At 30.8% G+C, this 21,718-nt stretch overlaps 3 protein-coding genes, 1 long non-coding RNA gene and 1 pseudogene across 4 annotated transcripts; 3 read left to right on the forward strand and 2 right to left on the reverse strand.

Moving 5' to 3' along the window:
- Window positions 1-17: 17 nt before the first annotated feature.
- LOC113002363 (uncharacterized protein At4g14100-like) lies at window positions 18-2,188 on the forward strand (annotated as a pseudogene).
- A 226-nt stretch (window positions 2,189-2,414) lies between these two features.
- On the reverse strand, window positions 2,415-4,166 carry LOC100306219 (rubredoxin domain-containing protein). The gene is made up of 4 exons (NM_001248653.2): window positions 3,898-4,166; window positions 3,747-3,805; window positions 2,937-3,054; window positions 2,415-2,782 (listed from the first exon to the last, which is right to left on the reverse strand). Exons 1-4 carry the CDS (start codon window positions 4,113-4,115, stop codon window positions 2,704-2,706), a joined length of 474 nt encoding a protein of 157 aa, NP_001235582.1. The 5' UTR covers window positions 4,116-4,166; the 3' UTR covers window positions 2,415-2,703.
- Window positions 4,167-4,349: 183 nt separating this feature from the next.
- LOC102666814 (transaldolase 2) lies at window positions 4,350-7,433 on the reverse strand. The gene is made up of 5 exons (XM_041017841.1): window positions 7,226-7,433; window positions 7,011-7,152; window positions 6,855-6,902; window positions 5,534-5,834; window positions 4,350-5,434 (listed from the first exon to the last, which is right to left on the reverse strand). The coding sequence occupies exons 1-5, from the start codon at window positions 7,431-7,433 to the stop codon at window positions 5,237-5,239; spliced, it is 897 nt and encodes a 298-aa protein (XP_040873775.1). The 3' UTR covers window positions 4,350-5,236.
- Window positions 7,434-9,935: 2,502 nt separating this feature from the next.
- On the forward strand, window positions 9,936-15,311 carry LOC100796822 (phosphatidylinositol transfer protein 3). Its single transcript, XM_003532338.5, has 6 exons — window positions 9,936-10,215; window positions 13,996-14,254; window positions 14,418-14,454; window positions 14,568-14,673; window positions 14,884-14,994; window positions 15,085-15,311. Exons 1-6 carry the CDS (start codon window positions 10,102-10,104, stop codon window positions 15,202-15,204), a joined length of 747 nt encoding a protein of 248 aa, XP_003532386.1. The 5' UTR covers window positions 9,936-10,101; the 3' UTR covers window positions 15,205-15,311.
- A 321-nt stretch (window positions 15,312-15,632) lies between these two features.
- Window positions 15,633-19,878, forward strand: LOC121175268 (uncharacterized). Its single transcript, XR_005892498.1, has 3 exons — window positions 15,633-16,156; window positions 16,367-16,423; window positions 18,993-19,878. It is a non-coding gene; the product is annotated as an uncharacterized lncRNA (long non-coding RNA).
- The last annotated feature ends 1,840 nt before the right edge of the window (window positions 19,879-21,718 follow it).

The raw sequence follows: 21,718 nt of genomic DNA on the forward strand, positions 1-21,718 counted from the left end.
TTCATGATTTTTTGAACTCTTCAACGTTTTGCTTCCTTTATATGTTCATGTCACTATACTAGTACTTAGTTTGTTCTATTGAGAAGAAGCAAATAAGCTAGACTAATAAAAACAAATAAAACAAGGGTATCGTTGCTACAACAATGGTTTCATTTTGACGTCGTTGCTTGCGGATTGGATCAGATTTTTTAAGGAAACAATTCAAACTAAACAGAACTGTAAATTGTTTTAATCTTTAGATAGGATTTTTTTTTACTTAAGAACCGATCCGAACCGTTTTGCAAATACCACTAATTCCAAGTTCCAAGTAGCTAAATATCTGGATGCAGTGAATTTGGATCCATCTCTTCACTATTGTATTTTTCTGTTCAAAATAAAACGTTATCTAAGATTCTTTAACGATAAAAAGAAAATAATTATAGGAATTAAAACAGAAAAAAAAAAGTTAAACTAGGAAAAAAATATTTAAATCAAATCAAAATGATTGTATTCATTTCCATTGTGGGGTTTACCACCGAAGGAGTTGAAGGCAAGAACGGGAGGTGAGAATGCATATTTATTTAGCGAAGCAAAAATTGGACAGCTGACAGTGACAGTGGCAGCAAATTCCTTATCTTGTTTTCTTTTCCTTTCTTCCTTTCCCTGTATCAGTAATGGTCTCTGCAACAGAAGCCATTAATTTGTTGTTGTTATTCCTCTTTCTACAACAACATTCCTTATTATCAATGGCGGATGATTGAATTCCCGTTCCAGCTGATTGGCCGCAGCAGTTCCACTCGATTCTGTTCATAAACCGAAGCGGCGATCTCCAGAAAACGAACTTGTGCTCAAATACGACCTTGAATGGGACAACGCTACTTCCTTTTACTACACCCTCCTACCCTTCGACAACTTCCTCTGCAATGTTTGGGAGAAACGAGGACCCGTCAAGTGGATCTTCTCCTCCTCCGGTTAGTCAATTACTGATATTCAGAATTATTGTGTTGTTTACTTATGAATGATAAAATATAAATGTAGCAGGGATGGTTGCTCATGTGATCTACACTGGCAGGCTCCTGTTTACTGTTTTGGGGACGCTGAGACACTGAACAAAACAAGCACCTCCCTCTTACATTCACAAGATGGTGCTTCTTCTCATGGGATGTTAATCGGACAGATACTTCATTCTGCATATGCTAAGTAATTCTCACAATGGACTGTGCACTTTAGTACATTTTATCATGCCAGTATCAATTTTAGATATCTAGTCACTACCTTTCCCTTATCAAAGTCAAACTACCTTCCTGAATGAAATGTTTCTTCTGTCCATTATGTTGAGTTATGGAATTTGATTACCTCCAAACTCGTGTTTTTATTTGCTCCCAGTTTCCCTTCTATTCATTTCTTTAAGATTTTTGTCTCAACCATGTCTTTGTTCCAGCTTCTTGGATCCATTTTAATCTATCTTTTTGTAAATTCGTTCCGTTTCCAACTTGTTTTCATATCTCTCGCAATCTTTGGTTCCAGAGACAATTTGGCCCTCATAGATGTGTAGACACTAGACATTGTAGTTTGGCCTTTCTTACATTCACGTTCATCTTTGAATGAAGGAGATGAATATCCTTGAATGGCTCTTGGGAATGTGGGCCAATTAGTATCTATGATAAAGTTAAGGTAGAGAGATGAAAAAAAGAGAAAATAGACACTTATTACTTTGGATAATGCTCAAAATGAGCAAATTAATTTTTACATGAATAGATTGATCCTTATATAATTAATGCTAGTAGTTTGTTACATAATTGGTTAAGAGTAACTAACTAAACTAATCTATACCTCTACTATGTACTTGTATTTATGAATGAAGTCATACCAAATGCTTCTGAAAAGAAGAAATATCGCCTTAAGTTGCAAGGAAGTGGTGTGAAGAGAAGAATTTCAATATGAAGGAATGTGTGAAGGTCTCTTATGAGAGTCTTTAATCCTTTTCTTTTGTAATTTTGAGTGGGATTATATTTGTAGAGTGATACATTACTTGAGAAGGATTTTTTAAGTTACTTAAAAAAATACCAAAGCTACCATGTATAATTTTGTACCCATAGCTAGTCATGAATAACGTCTTACTCGTAAATTATTACTATCTTAATTTTTTTTTTCAAATGTCAATATTTGGTTTCCAGTTAAAATACCAAAAAAAGATATGGCCAATAAAGTGATGGGTTTTTTACTTTTTATTCAAGATGCTCGCACATCCTTGTATAGTTTTGAAAAGATTTTGAGACCGCAGTTCTCACTTCAGCTATCAGCTATAATCAAATAAAGAAGCTTCCATTGGCCACAAGCACCGGGAGGGTATGCATGACTTGTGACTAGGCAATTGCATTCCATCTGAAGAATTGTGTGCTTTGGAATGGAGAAGAAAATCTTGAAAACATTATCTTAGAAGATTCTGCTACCTTTTATTTATGAAAATATATATATATAAAATGTTTCTTATCACGTAAGGTGGCAACAAAGTAAATAAATATATTCTCCCGTCTAACTACATTGCATCCTTCACCCGTTAAGGTTGATAAACATGACCATTCTTCTCTCTCAAAATAATTGTACAATTTATTGTATGGTCATTCTGGATGCATTCAACAGAATGAACAAAAAGAAAAGGGAAAGAACGGGAACAAACTACACCCCACGTTAAAGGGCACTGGAATCGAACATTCATTCTGCCTAGTATTGGCTGTTCAGATAGAAATATAATCCTGCAAGCACTGCAATTCCCACGCCAATTGCAATAGGAAGTGCCTTCCTGTGGAAAATTTATTTTATAATGTTAATGCCAATATAATGCTGATAAATATAATAATAATAATAATAATAATAATAATAATAATAATAATAATAATAATAATAATAATAATAATGCCTTGGCAGGTATAGAAACAGAAAGATTTATGGCTCACCCAACTGCTTCATCTCTCTGTAATTCTGCTTTTCGTGCCTTTCTAACAGCTGTGTCATTGTCATTTTTAGTGATAGCCGGTGCATAGGGCCTAAATCTTCGTTTTGGAGCACCACAAACTGCAAAAACACATTTATTTATGGCAATGGTGATGCACTTTACTTACTTCTTTCAATTCTTTCGTTTCTACCAAGTTCTAACAAGAGCTGCCTAACCATTCACCATTCCAAAACCACATTTTTCTATCTTATCAGAACTGTGTTCGGGTGAGTATTTACAAAATTAATTTTGAAGTATTGTGATTTACTATATTTGAATGTTTTATTCTGAAAGCAAGTTAACAATAAAATTCAGTGTAATTTTTTTTTTATCCAACACAACAGTTAAGTTACTGCAAGTTAAAATCAATTTTAGACTCAAATATATGAACATTTATTTACCTAAACTCACGTTAGCTAGTACTATTTCAATTTACAAGAGGCTAACTCATTGGAGAACCAAGAGACCAACCTTGAGGCTTCAATTGAAAAGCAAGATTGCAATGCACATATCCATCCATACATGCTGTGTGTAGATATGGGCATATGGCCAATGTACCATCAATCTCTCTGAGATTAATTTATATACACTATCTTATAATATTGAATAAAAATTTATATTATCGTCATAACATAAAAAGGTCAATTTTTATAATACGTTTATGGTAGTCTATAAATTAAACTCTTACTTTTTTTTTTTTAATTTACAAAATCATGAATGAAGAATAAATATGAGCACATTTAGCGATAGGCAACTAACAAGAGGAAATTACCAGGGCAGAAGTAGTTATCAGGCAACTTCTCAAAGGGAGTCCTGTCTTTGTAAATATACCTGCAGCATAGCGTTAGCTTCAATGAATAACATTAGCAAAAGCATAAGTTAATTGAATTTATGAAAAAATAAAAGAAGGGTAACCCGGTTACCCGCAATCTCGACAGATATAGGCCTGTTTGGAAGCAACACGCATGGAAATCCTGGGTGGAGCTGAAGTAAGATGGAGGTGATTGGGATGAAGATAGAAATTGAGGGAACCAGAGAAGAAAGATGACTTTAGAGAAAAAGAAGAAGGATTCATCAAGGGTCGTCTCAGGCCAGCATTGCCATTGACGGTGTGAAGGCTAGGTGGTGCCTGCAATGCCATTTTGTTTATTTCTTTTGTTCGCTAAACACTCTCTGTGTTGAGTTGAGAGGAAGAAGATAAGAGAATGGTTGTGGAAGAAAAAGGGTGGGTGGATGTGCAAACGTGTCCCAAGCCTACGTGGAAAGCGTGGCATTCTCAACCACACCACAAGCCATTTGCTTTTTCACTCTGTTTATCCTCTCTGCCCAAGTGGACAATATTTTTTAAAAAAATATTTTAGAAATAAAATATAAAAAATACTAAAATTTATTTTATGAAACGGTAAAATATTTTTTTTTTGACAAATAAAAAATTAAAAATTAATTGAAATAATTCAGAGAAAAAGAAATAAGGTTAAAACCCATAATAGTTCATCGTAGTTTGGTATCTGCGAAGCGAATCTAGAGAACAGGGAATCCAAATTCCAAACTAGAACTGTCATAGTATCTCTGGGTTCTGCTGGGTGCGAGCGTGTCATCATCAATCTGACCCAGTACATTTAATTGGACAGTGTCATCATAGTTTCGTGATTTTCTCAGAAAAAATATCTTTTCAAAAGTTGTACCACTGAATATGCCATTAAGTTTTTTTGTTTCTTTACAGAATTTCTTGTTTGACAGCATCAATCCCATGCTGCATAGGCATCCAGTGTAATAGAACTACAGAAGAAAAGGGCCAAGTATTTTCGGCCAATAGACGACGTAGTGATTAACATGGTAATCCAATCAAGGTAAAATAAGGAAACTGATATTAGTCTGTATCTGGTCCAATAAGAGAATTAACATAAAATGTGTCAGGGTAAGGTGGATTTTTCACATTTGTTGAAGCCCACGTCAACCTCTGCTTCGTGACACCTCTCTTCTCCTAGCGTTCCCATCTTGGACCAGAGAACTTTTTCTGGTAAAGTTGGTAAGCTAAGACTGCTTGAGCAACGGCACCCTATAAGAATTGTTATAACATTTTCAGGCAAAAGTAAAAGGACAAGACACCCCAAACAGAAAAGGAGTTAACTATCTTGGACAAACTTTGGAAAACAGCAAATAAAGTGAAAAAAAAAAATTATAATTAAAAGTGAAAACAAGAAATAAAAATTGGAAAAGTTTTCTTAAACAAAATGGCCTTAAAGTTGAAAACAAATTGCTTCACAGTACCTTTCCTTTGAGATCAAGAGCCTCAGTGGTACCAATTTGGTCAAGTTTCTTGTCAAGTGTAGCATCCACTCTACTGATGTAGAATGCTGCTGCACTAGAAACCTTGTAGAGATCAGTCATGCTACAAGCCTCAAGGCCATCCAAGTAAGCATCAATCACTGCTTCATATTTAGGGAGGCAGAATATGAGCTGTTCAAATTAATACACAAACTATAAGCATATTGCAATTGCATTTGCAGCCTGTAAGGTTCAAAATCTGTGACATCAAAATGCACATAACAAACTTACAGTGGCATATACACTTATCCCCAGACAAATGACCTCCTTCATGGAAGAGATGAATTCATCGGTGGCAGGAATTTTAATGTAAACACTAGGACTTCCAACCATTTTATGAAGTTTCTTTGCTGCCTCAATTGTCCCCTTGGTATCATTTGCTAGCTTTGGGGAAACCATAACAGATACATTTCCATCTTCCCCATCTTTTTCATTGTAAATTGGCTCCAAGAGTTTGCAAGCATCCTGTATGTCCTTGACAACCAATTCCCAGTAAGCACTTTCTATGTCCTTCCCTGCCTCTACCAATTCCCTGCTTGGTTGCAAATCAAAATTAATAATATTTCATTATACCCAGAAAGAAATATTACTAAGCAACAGTTGCATATTCTGGATATCAAGTTAAACAGCATGTCTTTTTTTTTTTTTTGCTAATTGAGATCCTACATACTGTTTCCTTTCAGAAAATAATGCACTATGTTACCTCATATTAATGTGCTTCATCCATAAATCCCACAAACCAGTCAATGAGAATGAATTTACCTTTGTCACAACTCACAGTTCTCCATTTGCCCCAATACCAAATAACTGTTTATGCATTCCATTGACTGAAAACTTTGCTTTCCCTCTTATATTTTATAAATAAAATACAACTCCATACTCATCAACAGCAATTATGCTCTACCTTTACAACTTAGAGGGAAAAAAACAACGACAGCAATAAAAAAATCTCTTCCCACTCAGTGAAGTCAGAAACACGGATGAAAAACAAAATTCATGTAATCTTATATGCCATTTACATATAAATAATTAAATACTATCTTTAATCCTTTTTATAAAAAAAAATACATAGTTATAACTACGTATATTTTGTCTTAAAGATTTATTTTTAAATACATTAATTATTAATTTCTTTTTATACTTCAATTTACTATGAAGTCTATATATAAATCACCCACTCATACAAATGAATGTATTCATAAGTTTATTAACAATAAGGTCACACTTATTGAGATAGAAAAAAATATTTCTTAAATTATGAATAATATTCTTAAATATAATTACTACTTAGACGATTTAAATTTATGAATATTTTTAAAATTAATTCTAATATACGACATTATTAATTAAATAAATTATTTGTATCTAGTCTAGTAAAAAGTAGCCGAAGTATTATTTCTTAATGGTTTCTCTTTCTTGGTCTATTCTACCTCAGGATAAAGAAAAGGAAGGTAATGGCGCATCTGTGTTCTTTGCAAAAGATGAGAACAAAAACTATGGACTTCCGTTTCTATTCTGTCAAACATTGCATATCCAACAAGTTGAAAACTACCTCAACCGGTCATCGTAGGCATTTGAGGATGAAATAGCTCTTTCAAAATCTGCAATGTGACAACATTGCATAGTAATTATAACCAATACACAGAAACGACATAAAAAAAAAATGGAAAAGAGTATTGATTTCAGGTGAAGAAAAATCAGAGTGAATACCGCTGGGTTGGTAGTGACACCTCTGAACCCATTGACAATAATGAATGGAAGCAAATCCGAAACAGGGCGACATAGATTGTCATAGTAAGGTTTCTGTCTCTGGTTCTCATATAGATGTGGCGCAATATTGTAGTTTTCATCTTTGCCCAGTTACTGTTATTATGTTCCATTCTTCCACTCAAACACCGCAAACTGAGAATAGAAAACGCAAACGTGTGTTGGTATTAGCTGCATGTGGATATGGTGCAACTTTTGTGTTGCTGAAAAAGTAGAATGAGAGAAGATAAGGGTGTGATGTGAGTAACCTTAAGGGTTCACCGTGCACCCGACTTAGGGGAGTGAAAAAGCTTGACCGTGGTAATGGAAAACCAGTGGCAGTATTCAAAGAACTGATCGAGGTAGCGGTTGAAGCCATGGCCATAGTCACCAATGGAATGCGCAATACTTGTTGCAACCGAGATCAGATTATTTACTGAGTTTCGTTCTAATATTTGGAGTTATTGTTAAGAGAAAATGATACATGATGAACTCCTTATATATTTCTCTATCCGAGGGAATCTACAATGAATAAACTCACTTGACGTGAAAGAATTACATTGTTGAATTCTAGGTTTGAAATCTGGCTCTTAAATAACTTTGTTAACCTGAAATCACTCTGTTGAACAAAGTCTACTTGACAACATCACAGACTATGCATGAAAGTATTTTCAGAGACGTTGTTGTGTGTATTTGTTGTATGAAGAATTGCAATAGGGTTCTCAGATTGCTTAGGGATAGCAACGTGGTGAAGGAGGTTTAAAATGTGATGGTGGAATATGGGATAAGGCCTACAACTGTAACAGGTTTATAATGTCATAACTTTTGCTTGTAAAAGTTCAAAAGAGGATCGATTTATATTACTAAAATTTGGGTGTAAAATACTCAATTGGTAACTTGATACAAGTTCATACAGTGAAAAAAATGCAGCAAAAAAGGTTTAAAACATGCATCACAACCGATAGAATCATCAAGGTAACCTTTTCCCTCCACCCAAAACCTTGCTCAAATTAAACAGACTCAAATCCCACCAAATTAATTGATTCTTTAGTCAATTCTTTTTTAATCAGAGGTCTTCTTAGTAGACAGCCCGAATCTTTTATCAGAGGTCATCAATAGAGTTGTTCTTGAGTTAAAACTCGTTGCACTCCAGTCCGGTGAGATTGAAAATTTGCAAAATTATGATTCAAAATTGCAATTTGCTCACTGACACCAATCTTTCGGCAAAATTGTAGTTTTGATCTTTGTCCCATTACTGTTATTGTCCATTCTTACTCCCAACCACCGACAACTGATAATAGAAAATACAAGAAAAGAAGAAAAAGAAAGAAGATAAGAGTAAGATCGAGAGAGAGCAAGTGTGTGTTAGTTATATGTGGCTGTGGTGCAACCTGAGAATGCAAGAGCAGCTTTCGAGTAGCTGAAAAGGTGTAACGAGAGAGGAAGATAAAGGAGCTATTAATGAGAAATATTGATCTTGTATAAGTATTAAAAGATTATAAATAATAATTTTCATTCTTAAATATAAATCGGTTGCAAATTTAATCTTGAAAGATGAAATTTTAATTTTTAGTCTGGGTAAAAAAAATATAATAAATTAATTCTTCTAATAATTTGCATTCGTTATCGTTAATAAAAGAAGATATATAACATAAAGGGATACAAATGTCACAAGATTGATTGCCAAGAACAAAAATGTCACAAAATTAATCACATTAAATTTGATTTACTATCTGATAAAGATCCTATTTTTAAGTTTGATTTAATTTATTTAAAAGTTTAATTTAGTCTATTAATCTATTTAAAGATCTATTTTATATTAAAGTTTTACATAAGTCTATTTTTTTCTTTATATGGGATAATAGACTAATCTTAAAATATAATAAAATTATCATCTTAAAATGTAGTAGAAGTATCATCCTAAAATTGTTTTTTAAAATCACTTTCTCTTAAATTAATTTAACTACAAATAAAATTAAAAAAAATAAAAAAATAAAACAAAGTGTTCTCAAACTATAAAGTATTTTCAGTTTAAACAATTTAAACTTATAGATAATTAAAAAGAAAAAAAACAATTTAATAAAACAAAAAAATTAAAAAGGAAATAACAGAAAAAACCACTTAAATATTAAACATATTTGATTTATTTAATTTATTTATGTAAAACAATTAAATCACTTAAATATATATATTTTCATAAATATTTAATTAAATTATATTTATATTGAGCATTTAAATATATGCATTTTTATTAAATTCTATTCTAGATAAATTATATTTTTTATAAATTAATATATAAAAATCAGTAAACTATAAAATTAAAAAAACTGTAAGAAAAAAAGAGAAAAAAATTAAAGAAAAACTAAAATAAATAACAAAAAAACAAAAAAAAGTTCACATTCAGAAGTGTGTTAAAAAAAAAACACCTTACACGATTATTTTTAATTTTTCATGGATATGTATCTTATTCAAATATAGTATTAAATATTCTTCAATTTATTGCACACACAAAAAAAAAAAAAAACCGATTTATTTTGTTAAATAGAATGGCAGACGTATGCAAGAGAAATCTACATTTTGACGTGATTTCGTTTAGCCCAAAAGTTTGGGAAAAGCGTGTGGCATTAACTATGGTGGAGACACCCGTACGTGAAGGAACAGTAGTTTACGTAGTAATAGTTGTAAACCAAGCTTGAATGATCGATGATCCAATAAAGACCACGATTTTTTAGAACTATTGCAGATCTTTTGTAAACTAAATTATTTTGTTGCTGTCGGCGTCATCACTCTAAAAAAGGAACCCATGCACAGCATAATGACCCAAAACCCCTTAATAAATACTCATATCCAAAAACAGAACGATCCCGTAAAAATATTTATTTGGTTTCCCCTTTTGTCGTTAAGTCTGGAATTAGCGTGGAAAATAAAATAAATAGCAGATTAAGTTGTTGAATATCAGTATCATAGTTGGGTGGGTTGCACGGGGAAGCTGGCCTATAACTTAACAAGGGAAAACTCACTGGCCTGAGCAAAAAATAGGGTTTTGTCAGGAAATGGAAACAGTGAGGACTAGAGAAGGAGCAATAGCCAAAGACACCACTGAAACTGAACTCACCAAAATCCCTCTCCTCCGGGCAACTGTTGAAACACTTCATCCCTCTTCCAAGGTAAACCACACTATTCCTGTGCCCCAACCTTTATCTTTTTTACGTTTTCTCTTATCTTACTTTTTTTTTTTTTAATTTGGTCTATATTGCATGACATTTTTCATTAATTATTATTTTTACTACATTTAATCCAACTTTGTCTAAGAGAGATACTTTAAAGAGCTAAAATTGAAACTTGTAGACTTAAGAAATCCAATTGAAATCAACTTATTTGTTATGCAGGAGTATGAAATTGAAATAAAATGGACAATTTTTTAAAGTAAATACTATCTTTACTTGGACTTTAGAAAAATATGCATGGGAGTAATCAAATGAGAGTTTAATATGTGAATTTTTATTCTTTACTTATACATTTTTAGGCCATTATATGGTTTATTAAATTTATAAATAATGACCCTCTTTTTTTTATTGGTCCAAATAGGTTTTTAATTTTTATAAAATTATATTATTTTCATTTTGATTATTTTTTATTTATGTTCCTGATAACTTTTTGGTTCCATTTTAGTCTTTTACATCAGGATTTATGTTTAATGATGACGTGATTTATAAAGATTAAACAACAAACCTAATATTTCTTAAATAGGAAAACTAAATTGAAAAATTTTCAATTTAACATTATAAAAAAACAATTTAAGAGAGTTATATATAAAAAAAATTTTTTTACAGAAACTATAACAATGAGGTAGAAACTAAAAAACAAACAATTTTTTTAACAAGATCAAAATGAAAAAAAAAAATAAAATAAAACACTAATATAAAAAACACATGCTTTTATATAAAAGACTAAAAACTTATTAAAGGTTTTATTTCTTTGCTTCCATAATCTTTTATCCAAGTTTCAATATCCTTGCTAAATACTAAACAATGGCTTCTTTGTCATCTTTCATTTTCATCATTTATCAATAACAGGACCTGCCATAAAAAAAAAACCTAGAAAAAAAAGCTTAATCAGGAACCGACACAGATCTTGTACGAAAGAGATGACTTTTACATGCATGGACTTGACATAGAGCGTCTTTAAATGTCCGTAAGAAGATACCAAAAATCTAATTACTCTTAAAAGTAACAAAACTTTCATTCTTTATTTTATATTTTAAATTTTAAAAAAAATATTTATTAAAATTTCTTAAAACATAATGCAACTTTTATCCAAACATAATTTATAGTTATTTCAATTTTCAGTATAGTATTATTATCTTCTTCTTTTTTTGTGATGCGGCGATGTGGCAATTAATAAAGTTTGATCTTCAGATCTTGTACAAACGGTCTAAATCCTCTATATCTATATAGTCTAATTGTTTAAAGCTCTGCATGTTTTTCTCTCTTCATATTGACTGAAATATAAAATAAAAAATAAATTATCAATAGAAAATCTAGTGTTTCTATCATTAATTTTGTTTTTTATTCATTAGTTCAAATAATATTTTACATGTATTTGTACACACATCTTTATATTTTATTTTGTATAATTTTTATTTAGCTACAACGGTTTTATATTTATTATGTGTTCGAAATGTCGATAAGTGTACTAATTTGCACAAGTAGTATAAAACGATAAAACCGAGTATCGTATTTTTAGAAAATTTGTTTCACTCAGATATCATACATTCAGTATGCAAACATTTGTATATGACTAAAAGTGAAATAAATATCTAAGTTGGATTTTTGTATTAAAATCTAGTTAACTATAAATTAAATATCTAAAGTTTGAGAAGTAAAACAATCAAGTAAAAAGCGTTATTTTTCTTGATGTTGTTATGTATTTTTCTCTATTTAATGTTATCGTAGTATTCTTATGCACAAAAGTTACCCAAACCAAGATCCCTCTCGTGAATGGGCCTAATTCTCTTTAAATCTCGTCCTTGATCCCTCAACAAACTCAACCTAAAAGAGTTACATTAAGCTTACAACATAATATAAACTAGATCGTTGCACTTCATTTCTAGACATATAGTTTTCTAGCTTACTCTACTAAGTTCTAAGGCTTTAAAATACTTCTCAATACTAAAAATCCTAATTATACATACAAATGGGTGATCAAGTCACAAGCATATAAAAATAAGCATGGATAGAAGCAATGAACACATAAAAACAACATTAAATAGATAGTGAAAGAATGTTACATCAAGGATTCAGCAGAACATCTCAATCAAGAGGTTTAGTCTTTCATTATAAGTAATGAGCTTTCAATACAAAGAAGAACAAAATTTGAGTGAAGGAAAATGGCTAAAAAGGGTTGAGGATGTTTCCTTCAACCTCTAAAACCCTAACCTCACTCCTCTAACCTAAACTCTCTTGATGGCTCTGTTTCTGTCGCTCTAGCTTCTCCCTTAACTCTTTTTTTCGACTCTTTCCTAAGTTTCCGCCAACTTCAGTGTTTTAAAGGCTATTTGGACGTTTCAGCTTTTAAAGGCTCGTATAGCGAAAATGACTCGCTAAGCTAGAGTAAGTAAATTTTGGCTTAGCGAGGTGGACGCGTTGAGCGCGAGAAGAGACAAATGATTCGCTGGGCGAGCTTGCGAAGCACTGGGCGAGTACATCTTTGATTGATCCTCTTCTAGGGTTTCCTAGCATGCTAAGCGATCTACATGCCTCGCTTAGCAAATGTCACTCGCTAAGCGCATATGTCTCGCTTAACGAGATATCAACTGCTTGAACCTTTTCTCCTTTTAACCTGAAATTGAAGTGATTTCAACATTAATTCATAAAATGAGAGTATTTACTATATAAAATCAAACTAAACATAAAAATATGTACAATCCCTATAAAAAGAACCATAATTTAGAGGAAAGATGCTAATTTTATGCAACTATTAAATACAAAAATTAGTCGTAAATAACGACTAACATTATGATCCTAAATCTTAAATATTATCGATAAAAAAGAAAATAAATCCGTTGTTACTTTCGCTTATATAATTATACTTTTATTTTCTTTCCTTCAAAATTCTTTTACACTTCTTTATACACACACACTTTTTTATAGTTTATTTAACGTATTGTTTAATTAGTTAATTTTATATTTGTTGGCGATTTACCCTCTAATTCTCTTATTCAACCAATCAGTAACGGATCTAAAAATATTATGTTATGGGAACCATACTCATATACAAAATTTTGCGTGGATAATATTTATATTATAAATTAAATTTTTATATTGAATTTCATATTTTAAGAACAAATTATAATTACCCCTGTATATTACATTAAGGAGTTTTAACTTTTAAAAGTTTTTGGGAAGCTATTGGCCCATTGTGTCTCAGGTGAATCCGTCCCTGTCAATGATGACAATTTTATATCCTTAAAAAAACAATGACTTATACTTTATTTAATAATTTATTAAGTAAATAATCTTTAATATTAAAAAATAATTAAAAAATATTCACTAAATAATTTTACAAAAATTATAAATGTTATACATTTAAATTATTAAGTCTTTTTTATTTTTTAATACATAATTAGTCTGTAAAAAAGTTAATGTATATTAATTTAGTTCTTGAAATAATTATTAAATTTTAAAATGTTAAATAAAATTACTAAAAAAATAATTCGCATTTATAAATTGAAAAATTACAGTATTTATAGTAATCCTTTTGACTATTGAACAAGGTCGAATAATTTTCAATAAAAATAATTGTATTTTTTATCATGAGATCGAGTTAGTTCTCTCATTTATTTATTTTTTGACTTGTGTTCACTTTGGTAAATAATTATGATCAATAACTATGACATATGTACTAATGTTTAAGAGAAATTGATTTGATTCCTTAATTGATTGCAGGAAGAGGATGATTTTATGATTAGAAGATTCCTGCGTGCTCGTGATTTAGATGTAGAGAAGGCTTCGGCAATGTTCCTCAAGTACTTGAAATGGAGACATGAATTTGTTCCAAATGGTTCTGTATCAGTGTCTGATGTTCCTATCGAACTTGCACAGGATAAGGTGTTCATGCAAGGACGCGACAAGATAGGTCGACCTATACTTATTGTCTTTGGTAGAAGGCATTTTCAGAACAAAGATGGTCTAGATGAATTCAAACGTATGTTTAATTTCAATTAATGCTGTTAATTTTGCCATTTAATTCTTACAGCCTTTCAATTTCTAGTACTGTTAGTGGGGTCATGAGCATTATATTATGCTTTAGTCATAAAACAAGTTTGTTTCGTTCAAAATTACAAATATATAATTTCTCTGTAATACAGGGTTTGTTGTTTATGTTCTTGATAAAGTATGTGCGAGGTAATTATATCCCTTTTTTCTACTTTAGATCCTGCTTTTTGAACTATGAATTCAATTAGAGGCTTTGCATATAGGAATAGTAATTTAACAATACATACCATTTGGTGTATTAGTATGCCACCTGGGCAAGAAAAGTTTGTTGGTATAGCAGAACTGAAGGGATGGGGATACTCAAACAGTGACGTGCGTGGATACCTTAGTGCTCTATCCATTTTGCAGGTACCATTTTTTGTTTGTGTCAGACAAGTTGATAAAACATCTTGTTCTGAGGATATTTTGTATATGATTGTTAAGATGTTACACATCAGTTAGAAATATGATCAGAATGAATAGTCCTTATAAGACTACTTGAACAATGCGCGTGTGTGTACTGTGAAGTTGGAATTAAACTTCATACGTTCTTATATGCTTGTAATTTTTTGGATGCAGGATTACTACCCTGAGAGATTGGGAAAGTTGTTTATTGTGAATGCACCATACATTTTTATGAAAGTGTGGAAAATTATTTACCCATTCATTGACAACAAAACCAAGAAGAAGGTTATGTTTCAAATTCAGTTTGTATCTGAATGCATGATATATAATGTTAGAGGAAAATATTTAGAAAGTTGGTTTTGACTTGAATTGCAGATAGTATTTGTGGAAAAAAATAAGGTGAAATCAACACTGCTAGAAGAGATGGACGAAAGTCAGGTCCCAGAGATATTCGGTGGCTCACTGTCATTGGTCCCAATTCAGGATGCTAATTAAGTAACTGAGGCACTCAGCCAAAAATAAATATTTCTTATTTGTGTTTGTATGCCGTAAACAATTAATTTACCCAATTAATTAATTTACACTTTTGTATCAGCTATCAATATTCAGTAGTAAACAATAAAAAATAAATATATATCACTGTTAAATGAGTTTGATTTTTTTTTTTCAACATGGTTAAACTAATTACTGAATCCAAAATAAAATTTTGTGTTAGTCACAAATTTGTAAATGGGCCGAAAGCCTATAACAAAATCCATACTTTTGTTTTATAAATAAACTAGACTAGATTACTTATACCAATTAAGGCCTTTGATGTATTTACCTCCGATCCCCTAATTAATTAGTATACCTCTCTTTCTTTATTTATTTATACCTTTTATTACAAAAAATATCTTATATAAAATAATATAAACCTTATTTTTATCACCCTTCATCTTGTTTAAATCCTATTACCTCATTTTTATTATGATTCTTTAAACTCTATTATGATTTATTACATGGAAATTGGACTAGGCTCAATGAAATAATTATCACAATAAATTTTACAAATTGGGAGAAAGATAAGATCAGAAAAAATAGATGTGTTGGATAATATGATGGAGATAAAGAGAGAGAAAAATGAATCATAGGAAGTGTAGGAAAAAAGAATCATAAATGTATCATTAGAGTAATACAAATATCTAAAATAAAATTTACAAAGCAATTGGTGATGATGATATTTTCCAAAAAAGAAAAAGTAATCGATGATGATCGAGGAAGTTGAAAATTGTACGTGAAGGAATTTTGTAGTTGTAGATTGTGATATACGGCTGCTGGGCGGAAAGTTTGACACTAGCTCGGATGAAGTCCAAACAAACATAACGTGAATCCAAGTTCAGTTGACTTAATTGGTTTCATTTCACCAAAAAAAACAAAGACAAGTCACAAGTGACTTTGTTGGTATATCGTAAGTTACGCTTAAATCCAGCACAAGTCTTATCTTATTGCTAATCTCTATATGTCCATTCCTTAATCTTATTGTTTTGCAAACATGAAACTAATTGCGAAAAGTATGAAATGCACATTATTCACGACCATAGGATAATGCATGGCATATTAGATAGACTCTGCTCTATGTATTCTCTGGTTCTCAACCTCGATCTCTCTTTCATGGCAGATTAATTAATTATTCATCGATGCCGATCGACTTTGGGACTTGAAGTCTTAAACCACGGTACGTAATTCATTCCCTTATAGTATATTGTTTATCGATTTCATGCATGTACGTTATTGATCTGCAACCATCTATCATATACTATAGAAGCCTAGCTAATGGGTGCATACACATTTAGGCTTGTGTGGCATTCTTTTTCAAACAAATATTCCATTGACAACATACAGTACATATATTTATACCGGTTACCGGTGAAAATTCACGAGCATATAAAAAAAATGTAAAAAGTATTATTTATATGAGAATTAATATATAGTACGTCCTCTCATGGCTTGTCTTTGCCATCGAAATCACGTGTTCGTTTACTAGGAGGCTCGGAAGCATCGAAGAAGTTACAGCTGAAAAGAAACAAAGACGTGACTCCTCCCATATAGTTGATCATTAATGCTGTCATCCCTAAGATTAGTGAGGTAACCAAATTCCTTAGAGAGATGAACCCTTTCTGGAAATTAAATTAATTAAGCTTAGCTTTGGTTCCTCTGAATCTGAGAGTGCAGCAGCCTCTCACCACTTTCAAACGTTCCCAGCCAAATTCGATCAACCTGCTTTCTTTGGGTCGCTAAGAGGCTACAACTTCTATCATTTTTCATTTTTAACACGCTAGCTAGATTAGGTGTGACAATCATTCCTTCAAGCACTTCTATTATTATCAAATATTTAGCCTAGCTATATATATATATATATATATATATATATATATATATATAAAACTGCCATCTATCGTCTCTTTATTTGTGGGCATACAAAGTTGTGTCATTTTTAGCTTATAAAAAGTAGGCTATCTTCTTTCGTTCATGATGTACTAAGAGGGTAAACTTCTTTCATGTTTTGTATTTTTTTTATCACGCTATAAGAATTGTATGAGTTTCAATTTGGGCAGAACTTGTGCATAACACTTCCATCATTAATAAAAATTCAGCTATTAAAAATAATTAATGTTATCTTATTTATCTGTAAGCAAACAAAAATATTTTTCTTATATCTTCTTTAATCATATTTTTCTTTTATACTCACCGTTATACGAATTGAAAAAGACCTTCTGCTATCTTCTTTCTTTTTTTTTTCTTCTCTCTTTTTCTTTATTAGGTGATTTGATATTTTATAAAGAATATATATAGAGGGGTCAAAAAAAGAGATATGGAATGAACATTAATTATATTTTTCTCAATAATAATATTTTTACAATTCTTATTTTTTACACCATCTCCACACCTACAATTACGTAATTGAGGCATGTTACTTCTCTGAGCTCAAGGATCAAATACTTTTATAGTTGAATAACTTTCATTTGCCATGATTTGGGTTAGGTTACATTATATATATACAAGACATTTTTATTTCAGTTATTCAGGCATGTTACTTCTCTGAGCTCAAGGATCAAATACTTCTATAGTTGACTAACTTTCATTTGCCATGCTTTGGGTTTGTTTACATTATATATACAAGACTTTTTTTTTTCGCTTGTGTGTGTGGGTTGGGGGGGGGGGGGGGGGGGGGGGGGGTGTTTTACTGGGTGCCTCTACTGGTTTTGAATTTCATGTATTACAACATTTTTTTAAATTATATAGGTCATTATTTTCATTTTATTAAATAGACATTTGTAATGCAACTTATATTAATATTAGAACATAATTAGAATAGCACAAAAATATTTATTTTATATTTTATATTTTATTTTAAATAAACTTATAAGACAACACAAAAAACAAAGATGAAGAGTACTAGAAAAAATTAATGATTTTTATTACTCAACCTTTTTTTTTCTCGTAGCACAACCTTAGAAAAATAATTACCCATTTCTCTACTCTCTTTACTCCCCGCATTGATAACTACACACATCGACAATTTCAAACAGCATCGACCAAACTTTAATCACTCTAATCTTCAAACTAGTTTGTATTATAATACACTATAACGTTATACTTTGTTCACATGATGTTTAGTATATACACAAATTAAACACTACATAACACAAAATTCTTTGTAAAGTGTATTGACTACCAAATGATAATAAATAGAACAATAAAGCTTGTACTGTCACGACTCGTCTGCTTATCTTACTGTCCTATAAGATGCATATCAAACACTTCGTAACCGTATATGTTGTATCACTTTTAATTTGAAGAAAGATAAAGGAAAAGACATAAAAAGGGATGAATGGATGATCAATTTTTCATCATTTTTTTTCCTCAAAAGTTGAAAAGTGTTTGTAAAAGAGGGTCTAGAACTGTGGTGTCTATATATTAATAGCATTTTAAACCTACATTTGTTGTTGTATTTTTTTTAAGATGGAGACTTACATCTGTTAAAAAAGGAGTTTCCCTTTACTTTTCTTTCTCTTTCTTCTTCACATCATTGGCATTTTATTACGTATAATTAAGAAGGGTATAAAGAGTGGATCGAGTGTAAAAAAAAAAAAAAAAAGTAACGTACGTAAACTAAACATTTTTTTATCCAATATTATATAAGTGCATGAAAAACAAAGATTGAGAAAACAATGAACAACACATTAAAGTAAACAAATAACATTCAGTGTATGTATATGAACCTCACATCATGTAACTTGCAGGGGCACACGATGATTTTGAGAGGCAGGTTAAGAAACCCTAAAGATGATTGTTCTAGCCACACAAGGTAATAATATGAAATATCTATCATTTTTGGGTCTGACTCAGGATCGATGGGAAAGATAGAGAAGGACACAACAGGAGAAAGAAGACTTAGTTATGCATCAAGTCATCTATCCTATCTTTTGATTCCCAATATTCCATGGTCCTTGTTCACTACTCAAATCAAATTTCATACTAATCTATGCAAGAAGAAAGAAGCATAAATTTCCAATAGTATATATGATGATTATATATGGCAAAGGCAGGAACATACTTTGATGTTGAGGTGGTTGTGATTGTTCATTCGAATCATTCCCAACCACACTTAACTGAGACACTGTTGTTGGATCTTTGTGTTTTGGATTGCCACCAATGACTTGAGCAAGAGCTGACACAACAGCCGACATGTCTTGCTGGGACTGAGAAGAATAAATCGGAAACGCTTTTTCTTCTTCCAAAGGAAGTGACCTCTTTCCATGTTTTCGATCCACTTTAGCAACTCATATCGATCACGTGAAAGGTATCAAATAACTAGATTATACGTAATTCTTCACTTCGCCGTTCTGTAATGACTGACAGAGTAATATCACTACCTTATGCTATATTGTATTTGGGTCGATTGAACGTAAAGCCGATTAGAGATAGGTAGAAAAAATCGAGCTAAGATGAGGAGTTGGGAAGCAACTAGGGTTTTCAACGAATTTTTTCGGTCTATAAACATAAGAAAGGGGAACAAAAAAGTCTCGATCAGTCTCCCGGTATTCTTCTGCCTTTTCTTAGTTTCTTTTTGTACGTTTACTTTTTAAAACAATTCTTGAACTTTTGTCACAAAATGTAATATCTTTAAAAAATAAATAAATCTTATTCTAATTACCTAAAAGTCACACATATTGATTAATTGATATTATAAAACAAAAATTATACTGTTAATATATACCAATTTAATTCTTTTATATATTATTATTTATGGGTTTAATACTTATGTACTGATGTAAAAATAAAATATCTTGTATGTGTTTAATCATTTTTTCTATTTATTTATTTTTTATTTTCTCCTTTGATTTTATAGATGTTTATTCAATCCTTAAGCGGCTAAATATGTGATTTAAATAACACGTAGTTATTTCAATTTAAATGATATAAAGTTTAAATCCAAAATATACTAAAAATCATATTATTAATATGAAATATTCATTAATTTTGTTAATAATTAATTTCTGATAAAAAAAATTTAGTTGATCACTTTATAGGAGTTTCATCTCTTACATTTTTTCATATAAATTTAAATTTGAAATTTTGTTTAAAAGAATCACGTTCAATTCCACTTGAAACAAAGACTTTAATTTAGTCCTGAATATACTATATTAAATACTTATAAAGAGACTTTTTAACCAGTAATATTTATACAAGGAGAGGATAAAAAATGTCTCTAACAATTGGCTTGTACAAGCCCAGCTTTAGTAATGTATATGCAATTATTCTATCCTCTAGTCTATGTGCGCAAAAGAAGATGAAGTGTATACAGTTAGAGTGAATGTTGTTTGTTTACCTTTGGGATATTAGCCTTACTTATAAGACTCTTATACAATAATCTATTCTGGTGGCATCTCTCGTAAGACTCTTATACATTATAGTGCAAAAATTCATCACTTGTTCTTTTGAAACAATTTAAAAGAAAAGTTTGACCAATAAGGAATTCAAAACTTGTTATTTATAGAATTTTAAAATTGTTAGTGAGTACAATATTGTATTTAGAATCTCTTCTAATTTGAAATTGTGGGAAGGAAAAAAAATACCAATGGAAATATGTTAGAAACAAAAATTTCTACTTTTTATGCATCTAATGTGCTCCTAGATCAGTAATATAAAAAAATAGAATTAATTTATTGTCTCCTCGTGAATAAACAAAACAAAACAGTATATATATATATATATATATATATATATATATATATATATATATATATATATATATATATATATATATATATATATATATATATAAATTCATCCGTGTCTTCATAAGCAAATTGAGTAACAATTTCATTAAAATAAACGTTACATTTTATATCAGAGTTGGTATTGAGAATAAACCTACAGAGAATAGATGCATTGTGTCTGTGTGCTTTATTTAGTTATCTCCGCAAGGAGATAAATATTGGTTGACATTGCTGTGAATTTTTGTATTATTGTTTTTGTAAGAAAACAATTAAAACTTGTGAGTTGTGACCATCTTCCTTTCCTCTTCACTATAATCTTCATCTTTTTCATTTTTTTTTTTTTTTGGATCATGGTGCGCCCCTAACGTAGTTACGTACGTTCTGTCACTAATACCACCCTCACCAATTTGATCACCCCAACAATAAGGTTAGCATCTACTACGGCTATGATGAAAACATATATGCATAATATTGTACCAGGATATGAATTGTGAAGTTACCAAATCTAAGGAACCTTTTTTCTCGCAACACATGAACACTATTGTGTTGAGCCAAATCATCGAAGGTCCCTCCTCAACACAGACCGAATTTCAGAGTTGAACATGGAGAAGAGTTATGGGATTTATCACATCGATGTGAAGCTGTAAATTGTTGATGTAAACAAAGTTCTCCAAAGTTAATTTTTCATGATAGGGAAAAGTATTTTTTTTAAGTTTCGTAAGTATAAATGTTTGTTAGTCCACAAA

This window comes from Glycine max, chromosome 8 (genome assembly GCF_000004515.6).
Source record: "Glycine max cultivar Williams 82 chromosome 8, Glycine_max_v4.0, whole genome shotgun sequence".
Classification (NCBI taxonomy): Eukaryota; Viridiplantae; Streptophyta; class Magnoliopsida; order Fabales; family Fabaceae; genus Glycine; species Glycine max.